The sequence below is a fragment of the Sebastes fasciatus genome, chromosome 22, assembly GCF_043250625.1.
Source record: "Sebastes fasciatus isolate fSebFas1 chromosome 22, fSebFas1.pri, whole genome shotgun sequence".
NCBI lineage: Eukaryota > Metazoa > Chordata > Actinopteri > Perciformes > Sebastidae > Sebastes > Sebastes fasciatus.
The window spans coordinates 13,766,075-13,781,081 of NC_133816.1; the positions used below are offsets into that span (position 1 = coordinate 13,766,075).

At 36.9% G+C, this 15,007-nt stretch overlaps 1 protein-coding gene across 1 annotated transcript in view; it reads right to left on the reverse strand.

Moving 5' to 3' along the window:
• Positions 1–12,975, reverse strand: part of LOC141761165 (basement membrane-specific heparan sulfate proteoglycan core protein) — a 68,461-nt gene extending 55,486 nt beyond the window's left edge. Inside the window, exons 1-9 of the mRNA XM_074624470.1 lie at positions 12,888–12,975; positions 10,610–10,645; positions 10,169–10,438; positions 8,429–8,680; positions 7,725–7,988; positions 7,331–7,597; positions 6,822–7,127; positions 5,349–5,612; positions 4,517–4,780 (exon numbers count right to left, since the gene is read on the reverse strand). Coding sequence (XP_074480571.1) covers positions 4,517–4,780; positions 5,349–5,612; positions 6,822–7,127; positions 7,331–7,597; positions 7,725–7,988; positions 8,429–8,680; positions 10,169–10,438; positions 10,610–10,645; positions 12,888–12,924 — 1,960 coding nt within the window. The 5' untranslated portion in view covers positions 12,925–12,975. The remainder of the gene's footprint in view (positions 1–4,516; positions 4,781–5,348; positions 5,613–6,821; positions 7,128–7,330; positions 7,598–7,724; positions 7,989–8,428; positions 8,681–10,168; positions 10,439–10,609; positions 10,646–12,887) is intronic.
• Positions 12,976–15,007: the final 2,032 nt, after the last annotated feature.

A 15,007-nucleotide genomic window follows, 5' to 3' on the forward strand; every position in this document is an offset into this window, starting at 1 on the left:
TACATCTTCATATTTTGTTCTCGGTCCATGAAGAGAAGTGCATCATCAACAAAACAAGAGAGGCACCGATGACAACATTAAAACACTTTATTCATTTTTTAGCAGTCTTAGCAGCAACAAGACAACTGGATTGATTCAGTCTGCTATTCAAAAATCAGACAAACATTACATTACAGGTTTGAGCTTTAAAGGGACAGTGTGTAGGATTTGGCGGCACCTAGTGGTGTGGTTGCAGATTGAAACCAACTGAGTACCCCTCCACTCACTCCTCTTTTTCCAACTGTGATAACGTGAGACACCGAGCGCAAAACTATTGTAACGCTGTTCGCCTCGCTCAGAGGCCATCCTTACCGTAATAACACTACTTTAGGAGCAACGGTTTCAGATGATTTAACACTAATGAAAACATAGTTATGAATATGATATTCCATTTTTGTTAATAAATCCCCCAAAATGCTTCACACTGCTCCTTTAAAAAGGGAACTACGTCCGTTTCCAAAATTCATACATGTTATTCCTATGGTCTAACACCGTGTCCTAACTGGATGCGAGCGTCCGACTATCGCGCAGCATTGCGTAGCATCGGACGCTCTCTGTCCACACTGAATCATAGTAAACATGAACAACTCTTTCCCAAATCCAAAAACTAGAGTGCTAAAATTAAAACTTGTGATGTCATAGTGTATTAAGTGGAACTGCTCCATAGACAATGAAATGGGAGAGATGTTATAGGTGACACTGAGAGCACCCAGGGAAATGTTCTGAGTAGATGGGGACATTTTCTGTTTCATCAACACGACAATAGAATGAAGCTCATTTGGGTATAAAATGAGAGATTACAAATAATCTGTGGTTCCACAAAATCAGCCTCCCATTCATTGTCTATTAAGTTTAAGTGGATCTTTTACATAATTTTTCTTACATCTGTTTCTGTGTAAATGTTGAATCATAGTCTTTCAAGTCCATATTGTTGTATAATCTTGCGACAAGAAATACAAGTTTTCTCACAATGCTTGACATTGTGAAATCGATGTTGGCCATCCTCTTCCTCATTTTCTGAAACGAGCACCACCAGGGATAGTTGCGTTCAAAACCACAATAATGACAGCTATTTCTTATTGCTAAGTTATATATTGATAAGAATTGTAACTTGCAGGATAATATTTTTATTGCACAGCATTCCTTTATGCAATATTTCTAAAGTAATTTGTTACTGAGTGTAGAAAGCTCTGGTATTAATGGGATGAGGACGCTGTCTAAACTTGTACCCAGAAACACATCTTGTTGGTGTGAAAAGGAAGTGAAGGTTGTTTGTCATACTGATAAGCGGTGCCTTGGCTTGTTTTTTCTCCGGCTCTAGTTGGAGCAAGAAATAGCATTTTCAAAATAACATTTTGTACTCAGATGATAACTGTATATTTTATGATGTTTATGGCAAAGTTACAAGAGAGAAACATAAGATCTTATGTTGTCTGGACAGAGCGCTTGTTCACTTCTGCTTAGGACAAAATTTATATTTAGCTTAAAATTAAATTTGACACTTCCTGTGCGTGTAGTTTCGAAGAATTTCAGTATAACATGAGAACTTCCACAGACGATGTGGTGACGGGATGATTTTCATTGCTCTCTGTTCCATGCATCACACTAATGTTGTAATGTTACAATCCTACATTGTTTTCACAGTTTTCTTTCTATTTTAGGTAAAAATACATCTTTAAAATTACAACTTGCTCCTTTTAATTTCCTCCTTTGAGCTGGATTGTGACAACTATGTGATCTAAGCTGGTGAAAGAGGTGCATTGTCTGATACAATCTTGACAGCAACACTTGTCAACAACCATCGTGTTTTATTTTAATCTCAATGAATTTGGCCAACACACAAATCTGAGATAATTACCTGCAGGAGAAAAAGCAAATAACTTTTAACCAGTAAAGAACTGGTTACATTTTGGGGCTATAGTCCACCATAAGCAGCATTGTACACTATGTTTTTTGGTTTGTTTTTAATTATGAAGTGTATTACATTAAATAAGTATCAAATGCATGTTTATATGCTGTACATTTTACGTACTGAATGTGTATATATATGTTTATGTTCAGTATTTACATGCATTTTCTGTGCCATCAAATAGCAAAAAGTATGAATGCCGACTTACACTTGTTCTGTGAAAGAGGAAGGAAGAAGAGGTCAAAATGTATAAAAGCTGAGCCCAAATTGTTATTAAAACTATTTTTTTTGTTTTTTGTCTCATGTGCAGAAGTTTCACGTTCGTGCCAGTTGAAACAGTTTCTCAGAAGCAGAATCCGAGTGTCAGTGCTGGACGGGACGCACTTTGCTCGGTGTGCTGAGGTTATTCTGTGAGTGCATGTGAATCTTTCTTTCTTTGAATGGTAAAGATTAAGTAAAAATGTCGTAGTGAGCACAAAGCATTAGTAGTTTGTCAAGTTATTTTGTGCTTCTCTCTAGTTTACAATTGTTGAAGTTTTTAGAGAAAGAAATGACAATTAGAAACACTGCTGACAGCTTCGTACTGGAAGTTTATTGATCCATAAAATGGTCAAACATAACAAAACATACTAAATTCATCCAGGTGAAACTAAAACACATACAGTATCAATCAAACGATTTTTAAAAAGACAGACGGAAACTTGATATGTTGTCTGATAACAGATTAAATGTTATAAATGTGTAAAGCTTTTTCATCAAAAATGAAAGAGATGCTGATTTTATAGCTGAACTATCACCAAGGTACTGAAGCTCAAATATTTCAAACAATTTCTTTTTGCTTATTTTTGAACCAGCCTTCATTAAAAAAGAAAATTACGTTGATCTGTACCGATGAAGAAATACAGGACATAAACACTAAATACATTTAATTATTATATGTAATAATCTGTAGTCTTGTACCAAGTACAACAGAATATCAAAGCCATATGATGCATTTCCTTTAAATGATCTGCTACTAGGTTAACTGTACAAAATACTGGCTTATAGGAAAGCAGAAGTGCAAACAATAATTACACAAAAGCTGCAAATACTGTTTAAACAAGGATGTGGTTTTTCATGTTGTCATCTATTTCCATTGGTTTTGTTCATACAGATGTCTTCATTGATCTGGAAGAAAAACAATTTAGGGTTATGTAAGAATTAAATGTGCTTTATGACATTTTACTCATGTCACTGAGTATTTTTGAATAAAAATATCTATGGTGGTGTCAATAGTGTCAGGCAGGCAGCACAACACACAATAAAAACTTTCATTATATAGAATATTTATATGTAGCACAAAGTCTTTTGTACTTGACTGTACCTGCAGCTGATCTTGTCGTCACATTTTCGTAAACGGTCTCCTCTGGTTCATTAGTCTCTCCTGTTGGAAGGATCAGATGAATGCATGACAAGACAATTATCTACTTTATTTGAGTACAAAAGCATCTCAACTATTGTAATTGTCACTACATGAAATCTTTTCTCTAAATCTTTTTATCGTAGTATTTCAAACTGCTCCATGTTAAACACAAAGTATATACTGTACCATTTCCAGGTTCTTCAGCGCCTTGGATTGTTTCATAGAGACACAAATCACCTACAGAGCAGTGAGAATCAAACCAAGGTCATTTTAATCACTTGAATCCAATAATATGAATTCTACTATGATTCTAAAACAGATAACCAGAAAAAGAAATGTTAGATTTAGGGTCAACAATATAAAAAATAAAACATTATCAGGATTAAGGCTGACCATGGAGAAGAGAAGCATATACTCTGCTTTGAGTTTCATCCTGGTTGATCATGTGGTCTGTAGCAGGACCCTGATTGGTGCTCTGAGACCTGGTGGGCCCAAAACAGGAAGTAAATACAGTGGATTTAATAAGGAATGTGTAATTTACTGCTGTTATGTTCAGAATGAGAGAAGAGAGTGTTGTACCAACCTCTTAAAGCATGAATCTGTAAAAAAAACAAGAAAAAAAAACTTTTGCTGTTACATGGTTTTGTATTGTAAATTGTTCTATTGTTACTACAGCACATGTAAATACATCAGAATCAGTCTATTGTCAGAAGGAAAAGATCTCACCTTTTGACTTCATGTAGCCATACAGAAACAGCAGCAGGACAATAATCAGTAAAACTCCACAAACCAGCCCAACAATCAACAGCACAGGAAATGGAGAGCTCTTTTCAGGCCCGGACGCTGGTACATCTTTAGAATATACACACAAATACAAAATACACTTACACATAAATCATGAATAGATAGTATTAAAACACATACACTCAAATACACTTGCATAAACCCTCGATTAGGGTTGGGTATCGTTTGGATTTTAACAATTCAGATTCTGGTTTCTTAACGGTTCTTGAATCAGATTCTTTGAGGGGGTCATAACAGGTCACATGCCTATTTCATAGAAAATAACTATACAATTCATATTCATTCAGATTCACAATGCACTTCATAAAGCTTGTGGAACCTGTAAATGAATTTTGTAGAAACTAAATCAAAATCAAACTCACATTTTACTGACATCCAACTCTCTTGTGACGTCCAATTCCGCCGACCTTCTGGTGACTCTTTTCCTTTACATTTATAAAAGCCTTCATCTGACTTTGAGACTGCAGTGATAATCAGCTCCCCACTGGTATGATTTTTGATCAGTTTGTCGTTTTTATAGAAATCCACATCATGAAGAACCTTTTCTGTCTTCAACTTGCAGCCAAGAGTGACATGATGTCCCTCAGCTACAGGATGGACAGGGCTCACCAGGATAATATCATCGTCTATAAAAAGATCAAAGAATATGAAGTTTAGGTCAGAAAGATCAGCTGGTGCAGGTTGAACAAGTTGACGTATAATGATGAGAATGCATTTGATATTTTTGAATTTATTATACAGATGCATATAGTAGCTCCCCAAATACCTGGCATTGAATGATGGAAGAGGTGGCACTTTGGTGATGTACATTGTTACAATTATATTGAATACTAAATATATTCAATATGAACTTTGTGGCAGTGTGCTACAGAATGGTCTACTAACCTATTTTGATTGTGGGTGTAACTGAGGAGCCAATCTAGAGTCAGATAACTCTACAGCTACCTCGAGTATATAATAAATGATGGATGGATTTTGGCATAAAAATGTCAGTGGGCAATAAAATCCATATGACATTCTCTTGGAAAACATTACACTGGAACAAACTAAGTTTGTTTAATGGTTTGTTAAAAGAGATATCAAGTTATTCATTTTGAAAATAATGTTGGTTAATACTAGTCACCTACAGATTTTAAACTATATGATAGAAAGTTGAAATACTTCAGAAACAAAAATCTTTTAATCAAAACTCACACTGTTTAGTGATGTTGACTGCATTGCTGAACTGTCCTGTTTCAGACTCACACCAGTACACTCCACTATTCCAGTAACGGTCTATGTTGCATGTGGATCCAGTCATTGTCCCCCAGATAGTACAGTCTATCAGGGAGCCAGATTCAGAAAACATCATCACTCTCCACTTGGTGGAGTTTCCCTCACAGCTCAGTGACACTGACTGTTTGTCAAAGTGCTGCGCTCTGTCAGGACTCACTGTGAGAGACGCTGCCGAACTAGAATCTGAAAAACACACAATGATGGGAAAAACAAAGCACAAAAAATGAAGATTAAAAAGACCACAATAAAAATAATCCTTAAGGTTTATTGCGGATTTAATCATTTTCATTGTTGAGGCTTCAACGGCTCTGAATTGTTTAACAGTGTAACACAGTGCACATTTATGCAATTAGTGCAGGGATGACATGTATGCAAACTGTACAGGAATCAGCAGTTCAAAGAAGGCATTAATGCAAGCATGCACTAATTGCATTACTGCCCTCTGGGTGTATAACATCCACTTGAATCCCAAAAAGAAGACACGAAGAAGAGAGCAAGCATAAAAGGCGAGAGTGTAATTTATGTTATCAATGCATTTTGGAGAGAATTGTTGAATGTAAAAAAATCTGTGTTGTTGGTACCATAGGGTACCTTTATGTAAAAGTAGCATCATCAAAATAGATAAATACTCAATTACAACTAAAAGTCCTCCATTTGAAGGCTTGGGGGAAAGAGAGAAGGAAAAGATGAAGCATAGAAGGAAGGAAGAAAAGAAATGAAAACTAACTAGAAAATGACAGAGGAAGGGGAGAAAGGAGTGGATGGAAGGAAAGAAGAAAAACAAAATAGAAAGTACCAATGCCTCGACCTTACTGTATACTACAGTACATATTTAAGTAAATGTACCTTTAAGATAAAAACAACAACATTTAAGCTATGTAATTAAAAATGTAATGTAGTAGCCTTACAATATTGGATTAATTTAAAAGGTTTGAACAAATGCGCACAACAAATTACGTGTGAAGATGAATATTGTTAAAATTCAGTCCAGACTAGAGATGCTAATTTTATCTTTGTAACTGATAGCCAAACCTCGTTAACCAATTATTAACCGTTAACCGAAAAGATTAGTGCGTTTCATGCAGCGGTGTTGTGGTTTTAGTGTCTAACAAGCCACCCAGCTGCAACGATAAGCCGATGCACAAACAGGTTAAATCCATCATTTATCACCAGCTGCAGTGTATCAGCAAAACAGACAATTGAGTCCCCACTTCACCCGTCCGGCAGCCACGATGCTGCGTGTATTGTCGTGGACACATGCAGCCACTTTCTCAGTAAAAGTCTGCACCGCATCAATTGGTTTAGCTGCGAGGTTGTCGGATGTGCTGAATGTCACCACAATAAGTACATTTCTTCCATTGTGCAATAATGTAAAAGTCAAAACAAACCTACCTCCAGACCAGACAAACTTAGGTTTACTGTAATGAGTATAAAACACTGGATCTCCTCTTCCAGCTCTGCACACATATCTTGCTGTGTGTGTCTGTCCATGAACGATGTAGGAATCCTGTTCAGTCCCACTGGTGCTGCCAGGTAGCAGCTCATAACTGTAGTAGTAGTAGCCTGCTAGTTTGTGAACAGCCTTATACCAGTAGAACCTCCATCCTGCAGATAGATCTGTAACATTGCAGTTCAGAGTTACTGAGTCTCCAGGACTCAGCCATAATGGAGACACAGTGAGGACAGGCTGAGGTTTCTCTGTAAGAAAGGGATTTCACAGAATGAAGACATGTTGTGATGGATCGTTGGTAGTTTACATGCACTGCTTGTGTCCTAAAAACAAATTATTTATCTCCAAATGTGTAATACAGGTGTGAAGGTGTACTGCCTTAAAATATATTAACCAAACTAACATTTAAAATATTTTTTTTACATTCAGCAAAATAAAAATGATGACTTACTGGAAGATACTCTCAATGTGAAAGGATTACTCCACTCTGTTGAAGACTTTTCACTTTTCATTGTGCCCTTACAGCTGTAGTCTCCACTGTGTGATGGTCTAATCATGTGTTCACTTGGATTTTGAGATGTGTATGAGTTGGGTGTTAACCATTCATACTCCCACTCAGCGTCTCCTCCATCCTTAACTTCACATGTGAGAGTGATCGTCTCTCCAGAGTATATCTCAGCCCAGTTGGGTTGCCGGGTCATAACAGCCCTGTTAGTGACTGTTCATGATCAACAGGCCCCAAATACAAAAGATAGAAAAGAATAAACATAAATTTTTGGGGGGTTAGTCTTGAATCGTATTAATAAATACACTATGAATTATCAACTAGACCATTTTTTTCTTACCGACTGGATCACTGTACTCTGTGTAGTAAACAGGATCTCCTCTTCCTCCTCTGCACCAGTAGAGTCCTCTTTGTGAGACACGGATTTGTCCATTTGAGAGGAGATCATCATCTTGTGTGGTCAGGGGTTCAGAGGTTTTGTTGCCTCTGTACCAGAAGTATTTCCAACCAGATGATGATGACGGTCTCACAGAGCAGGTCAAGGTCACACTGCCCCCTGCTAGAATGTCTCTCCTGTCAGCGCTCAGTTGGGCCTTTGGTTTTGCTGTTTAATTTAAAACAAACACATAAAAAAGGTCATTATTGTCCCTGTGAATTAGTCCAGTTTGAAAGATAATTAAAATGAATAATATAATCTCATCCAGCATTCTTGGTGCTACAGATAATTGTAGATAATAATATGGAAAATAATGAATCACTGTTTTAAATGTATATATTATTAAGGTATAGTAAACTCATGAAGATCAATAGAAACTATGCTCATGTTTCACACTTATTAACCACTGAAGTTGTTGTTTAAGTTAACCTAACATGGATTAAAGTGAGTACAAACACACTGTGAAAATGAATGATATTTTAACACAGCCTTCTCTTGTTTCTCTTTGTTAAGTGTTTAGTGTCTCGAAGATAATCAGAGAAATCATCACTCTGCTTCACTCTGGGAATGCTACATGTCTGCTGCTCCTTAGTATGAAAACTACTTACGTTTCAGTTTTATTGGATCCGATTCTTCGTCCTCATCAAATTTACACGTATAAGAACTCCCATCTGACATTAGTTGAACTGTGTTTTTTGATATCATCGGTGACTGATGGTTTGTGTCAATTTCCATAGGCGATCCGTCTTTGTAGAAGGCAGCATTCTTCTTCTTTGTCTGATTACGATGCCGACAGCGAAGAGTCACTGATTCTCCTTCAAACAAGGTGGATGCAGGAGTTTGTAGGATCACATCTTTGACTGTGTAACACAGGTCATACCTTGTTTTAGTAAATCAGTTAAATTAAAGGAACATATGACCAAATGTTAAAATGTATCAGTGATCTATGTTCTTAATAGGGCTGTCAATCCATTCAAATATTGAATCGCAATTAGTTGCATGATTGTCCATAGTTAATCGCAAATTAATCGCACACACATATTTTTAATCTGTTCAAAATGTACCTTAAAGGGAGATCTGTCAAGTATTTAATACTCTTATCAACATGGGAGTGGGCATATATGCTTGTTTTATGAAAATGTATGTATATATTTATTATTAGAAATAAATTAATAACACAAAACAATGACAAATATTGTCCAGAAACCCTCACAGGTACTGCATTTAGCATAAAAAATATGCTCAAATCATAACATGGCAAACTGCAGCCCAACAGGCAACAACAGCTGTCAGTGTGTCAGTGTGCTGACTTGACTATGACTTGCCTCAAACTGCACGTGATTCAGTTCTCAAGATACAAGGCAGTGCAATATTTAACAAAAAATAGAATAAACCAGCTTCTATTCAAGTTAAATGAACAGTGGTTTAATCTGCTGCTTCTGTTCTCATTTTCAATATAAACTGTAGAGCAATAATACAGTGATCAACGCTGATAGTGATCAATCAGCTTGGAACAGAATCAGTCCTATACAAACGCTGTTTAAATAATCTGCTTATAGTAATGAAGTAGTCCGCTTACAGAGATCATCTGGGATCTTTTCATACATGAAAACTCATGTAAAAACATTTTTAAAACTATGTTAGACTAGCGTTAGTTGAATTTCTGTTTTGTTTTTTACTTTACTCGCGTGATGCTTTGCCTCGCGGACCGTCTGCTTTCCGGCTGGATACGTGAGGCTGATGCTGCGTGATGCACATTGATATCATAACGGGTAAAGGGTCATTTTCTCTGAATAAAACACAAATGCGCACGGGGAAAGCACCTGTGGGTGAAGCCGCCCTCGTCAAGTGGATTGATAACACTTTGTCACGTAAACTCTGCTGACCGGCTCCTCTGCATCGCAACGCCAGCAGCTCACGCAGACCGGTGCCCGTCTCCCTCCACGCCGCTACCGGGTGAGAGAGCGAGGAGTCTCGGCAAAGAGGCGCCGTTCATCTGCATGCACGCTCACGCTGCAGAGCCGGCAATCTGGCGCATGTCGATGACGTTTAACGTTTAACATTTCTTTACAAATAAAAGTTCTAAATACATCCATGTAACGTTTGTGGTGCCTAAATACAAATTCTTAGTATCGATACAATCGATTATTTAACTTGCAAATGGATTTTAGATCGATATACGTCCCCTGTGAAGGACAACTTGCCGAGTACCTATCGATGTAGTTGGATCGTAGGAATATAAATCGATACATCGATGTAGTAGATGAATCGTTACACCCCTAGTGGCTCATAAATGAATAAATGCTTTTAGTGAACTTGGTCATGATGGTAAAACTTTGATCACTTACCTGATACAGTTAGAGAGACTTTATTACTTTCTTTTCTAGAATCTGGTTGACTCTTGAGAGAACCACGGCACTGGTATTCACCACTGTCTCCTGTATCTAGAGGTTGTAATGTATATCTCTTATCTGAGTTGTAGCGGAGAAATTCATGACCATCCTTCCAGAATGCGTACGACCAATCGGTGTCTTTTCTGTCCCTCATGTCACATATGAAGGTAACAGACTCTCTGGTAAAGAAAGTGGACCAGTTTGGCTCAATGGTCAGCACAGCATCTAGAAACCAACACAAGATGCAGAGAGTGAAATGTGTTTTCCTTTTTTGTCAATGTATTTATCGTACATTAACAAAACAGAGCACACAGAAATAGGATGTGGTGAAGAGTGATACAGTTGGTGGAGATTCGTCTTGAGTGAATATATAAAACAAGACAATTGTATAATTACCTTGAGCGTGTCCACAGTGGAGGAGTATATTAAGAGCTAAAATAAAATTAGAAACTTTATCAGAGATTATCAAACTGACAGAAACAAATCAAATAATAATAATAATAATAATTCACATTCAAACAGAAATATAAAATCAACAGAGAAAACTTTATGGTAGGGCTGTCAAAGTTAACGCGATAATGATGCATTAACGCAAATTCATTTTAACGCCACTAATTTCTTTAACTTATTAATGCAACTTGTGATTTTTGGGTTGTAGGGGGCTCAGTTTTAAAGCTAAAACATACTGGCATCATATGAAACTAGAAAACAAATCTAAGGAATCTATTTGTATCAACTATGTCATACTAGCTTGTCATGAAGGAGGTTAAATAACGCTACAAAGTTATGTTAATTGTTGGAGAGGAAAAACTGGCATGACCATTTTCAAAGGGGTCCCTTGACCTCTAACCTCAAGATATGTAAATGAAAATGGAATAACATGGATGAATTTTGAAAATGGGAGTAGTTCTCCTTTAAAGGAACAGTGTGTCATTAGTGTTAAATCATCTGAAACCGTTGCTCATAAAGTAGTGTTATTACTGTAAGGATGGCCTCTGAGCATTGCGAACGGCATTACAACAGTTTTGCACTCTGTGTCTCACGTTACCACAGTCTTGGAAAGGGAGGAGTGAACGGAGGCGTACTCAGTTGGTTGCAATCTGCAAACACAACATTAGATGTTACTAAATCCTACACACTGTCCCTTTAAAGCTCAAACCTGTAATTTAATGTTTGTCTGATATTTGAATAGCATAGAAAGCAATCCAGTTGTCTTGTTGCTGATAAGACTGCTTAAACATGAATAAAGTGTTTTAATGTTGTCATCGGTGCCTCTCTTGTTTTGTTTATGATGCACTTCTCTTCATGGACCGAGAACAAAATCACAACAAATAAGAAATATGAGGATGTAAGCACTCTATTTCACATTTTACATAATTTATATTTCATACAGTGTATTTCATAAAGCAGCATTGATAATATTTTATCATCAAGGTTGTTTACAGTTAACCCCTGAATGAACAGTTACTGTATCTTTAGTTTCCTCAAATTGTTTTTAAACAAGTCCGAAATTTTAAACACAAATGCAACAGAACGCAAGATCAGATGCTCATAAATGCTGATCATAGAAACCCCTGAAACAAACTATTCTGCGAGTTTGCCCAGGTGTGTAACTGATGTCAATTAGAGTTAGAGCAGTAACAAGCCAATACACTGCTTGTCAGCGTGAGTTGACATAAACTAAACTTCAGTTCCTCTTCAGACATACAGAGAAGTGTTGCGGTGATGGCCACATTCAGAGTGTTGTCATCACAGTAATAAGTTCTCACTCTACAGTTGTGAAGAATGCTGGGTACCAAAAAGTTTTTGAGGCAGCAGAAACTGATAAAAACAAGTTTACAGCATGCTGTATGTCTCTAGTTCACAATCTGCATCATTTAGTATATAAAGAATAGGGCTGTAAAAGTTAACGCGATAATAACATGTTAATGCAAATTCATTTTAATGCCACTAATTTTTTTAACAAATTAACGCAAAACATCTTTCGGAGGTTGTAGTGGGCTCAGTTTTAAAGCTTGAATAAAGATACTGGTCATACTGCGGCATGGATTGTCGCAAAAGAAGGAAAAGAACGCTCCAACCCTGCGCTACATTTTGGCGAGGATAAACTGGCAAGGACATTTTCAAAGGGGTCCCTTGACCTCTGACCTCAAGATATGTGAATGAAAACGGGTTCTATTGGTACCCACGAGTCTCCCCTTTATAGACATGTCCACTTTATGATAATCATATGAAGTTTTGGGGCAAGTCATAGTCAAGTCAGCACAATGACACACTGGCAGCTGTTGTTGCCTGTTGGGCTGCAGTTTGCCATGTTATGATTTGAGCATATTTTTATACTAAATGCAGTACCTGTGAGGGTTTCTGGACAATATTTGTCATTGTTTTGTGTTGGTTATTGATTTCCAATAATAAATATATACATACATGTGCATAAATCAAGCATAGTTTTTTCACTCCTATGTTGATAAGACTATTAAATACTTGACAGATCTCCCTTTAAGGTACATTTTGAACAGATAAAAGATGTGACCGTGATTAACTATGGACAATCATACAATTAATTACGATTAAATATTTGAATCGATTGACAGCCCTAAATATATCCTAACCTCAGGCATTTAAAAAGTTTTATCAATGGCAACAAAACAGAAAAAGTCACTGATGTACTCACAGAAAAGCCCCAGCACGCAGAGCAAAGTGTGTCCCATCCTCACCTCCAGCACTGACACTGTTACTGTGCCTCTGAGAAATGCTTCTACTTTGTGTATCGTAAAGCATGAAAATGTAGCTTTGGGGCGTTTTCTTTAACTTCCTCTCTGAGTCTGTGCTTCCTACCTTTTACACAAAGCTCACATAACTAGACTGGGTTTGACATCTTATTTAATATTGTATTCTTTTTTTATTGCAAACACTTTCATATCATGATCATTTTAAACATGATGATCCAGTGGAGAGCTCTGACTATTATAATTACAAGTAATCATTAGTTACAAACATTAATGCATAACCCTAGATGTTATACGAATTTAATTAAAACTACATATGTCTCTCCTCATGTATAATGTATTTCCCTGAGTGTCATTCTGATTAAAATATTGTCATACCATTAATTTATATGTAAAAAAAACATGGAAGTGGAATAATATGCTTTCTTTATCCAAATATCCAAATGTATGTATATATGTATTATTAGAAATCAATTAACAACAAAAAACAACGACAAATATTGTCCAGAAACCCTCACATGTACTGCATTTAGCATAAAAAATACGCTCAAATCATAACATGGCAAACTGCAGCCCAACAGGCAACAACAGCTGTCAGTGTGTCAGTGTGCTGACTTGACTATGACTTGCCCCAAACTGCATGTGATTATCATAAAGTGGGCATGTCTGTAAAGGGGAGACTCGTGGGTACCTAGAGAACCCATTTTCATTCACATATCTTGAGGTCAGAGGTCAAGGGACCCCTTTTGAAAATAGCCATGCAAGTTCTCGCCAATATGGAGTGTTATTTAGCTTCTTTTGCAACAAGCTGCGTCGTAGTATGACATGTTTAGTACCAATGGATTCCTTAAGTTTTTAGGTTCATATGATAGCAGTATCTTCACTCCATCTTCAAAACTGAGCCCACTACAACCTCCGAAAGATAGTTTGCATTAATGCATTAAAGGAATTAGTGGCATTAAAACAAATTTGCGTTAACGTGTTATTATCGCGTTAACTTTGACAGCCCTATTCTTTATATACTAAATCATGCAGATTGTGAACTAGAGACATACAGCATGCTGTAAACTTGTTTTTGTCAGTTTCTGCCACCTCAAAAACCTTTTGGTACCCAGCATTCTTCACAACTGTAGTGTGAAAACGTATTACTGTGATGTCAACTGTCTAAATTTGTCCATCCCCGCAACACATCTCTGTAAGTGTGAAGAGGAAGTGAGTTTATGTCCGCTCACGCTGACCAGCAGTGTATTGGCTCGTTGCTTCTCTAACACGCGAGCAAACTCGCACGCACAATAGTTTGTTTCAGGGGTTTTTATGATCATTATCTGATCTTGCGTTCTGTTTTATTTGTGTCTCAAATTTCAAACTTCGTTAAAAACAATTTGAGGAAACTAAAGATACAGTAACTGTTCATTCAGGGGTCTAACTGTAAACAACCTTGATGATAATGTACTCTCAATGCTGCTTAATGAAGTACACTGTATGAAATATAAATTATGTTAAATGTGAAATAGAGTGCTTACATCTTCATATTTTGTTCTCGGTCCATGAAGAGAAGTGCATCATCAACAAAACAAGAGAGGCACCGATGACAACATTAAAACACTTTATTCATTTTTTAGCAGTCTTAGCAGCAACAAGACAACTGGATTGATTCAGTCTGCTATTCAAAAATCAGACAAACATTACATTACAGGTTTGAGCTTTAAAGGGACAGTGTGTAGGATTTGGCGGCACCTAGTGGTGTGGTTGCAGATTGAAACCAACTGAGTACCCCTCCACTCACTCCTCTTTTTCCAACTGTGATAACGTGAGACACCGAGCGCAAAACTATTGTAACGCTGTTCGCCTCGCTCAGAGGCCATCCTTACCGTAATAACACTACTTTAGGAGCAACGGTTTCAGATGATTTAACACTAATGAAAACATAGTTATGAATATGATATTCCATTTTTGTTAATAAATCCCCCAAAATGCTTCACACTGCTCCTTTAAAAAGGGAACTACGTCCGTTTCCAAAATTCATACATGTTATTCCTATGGTCTAACACCGTGTCCTAACTGG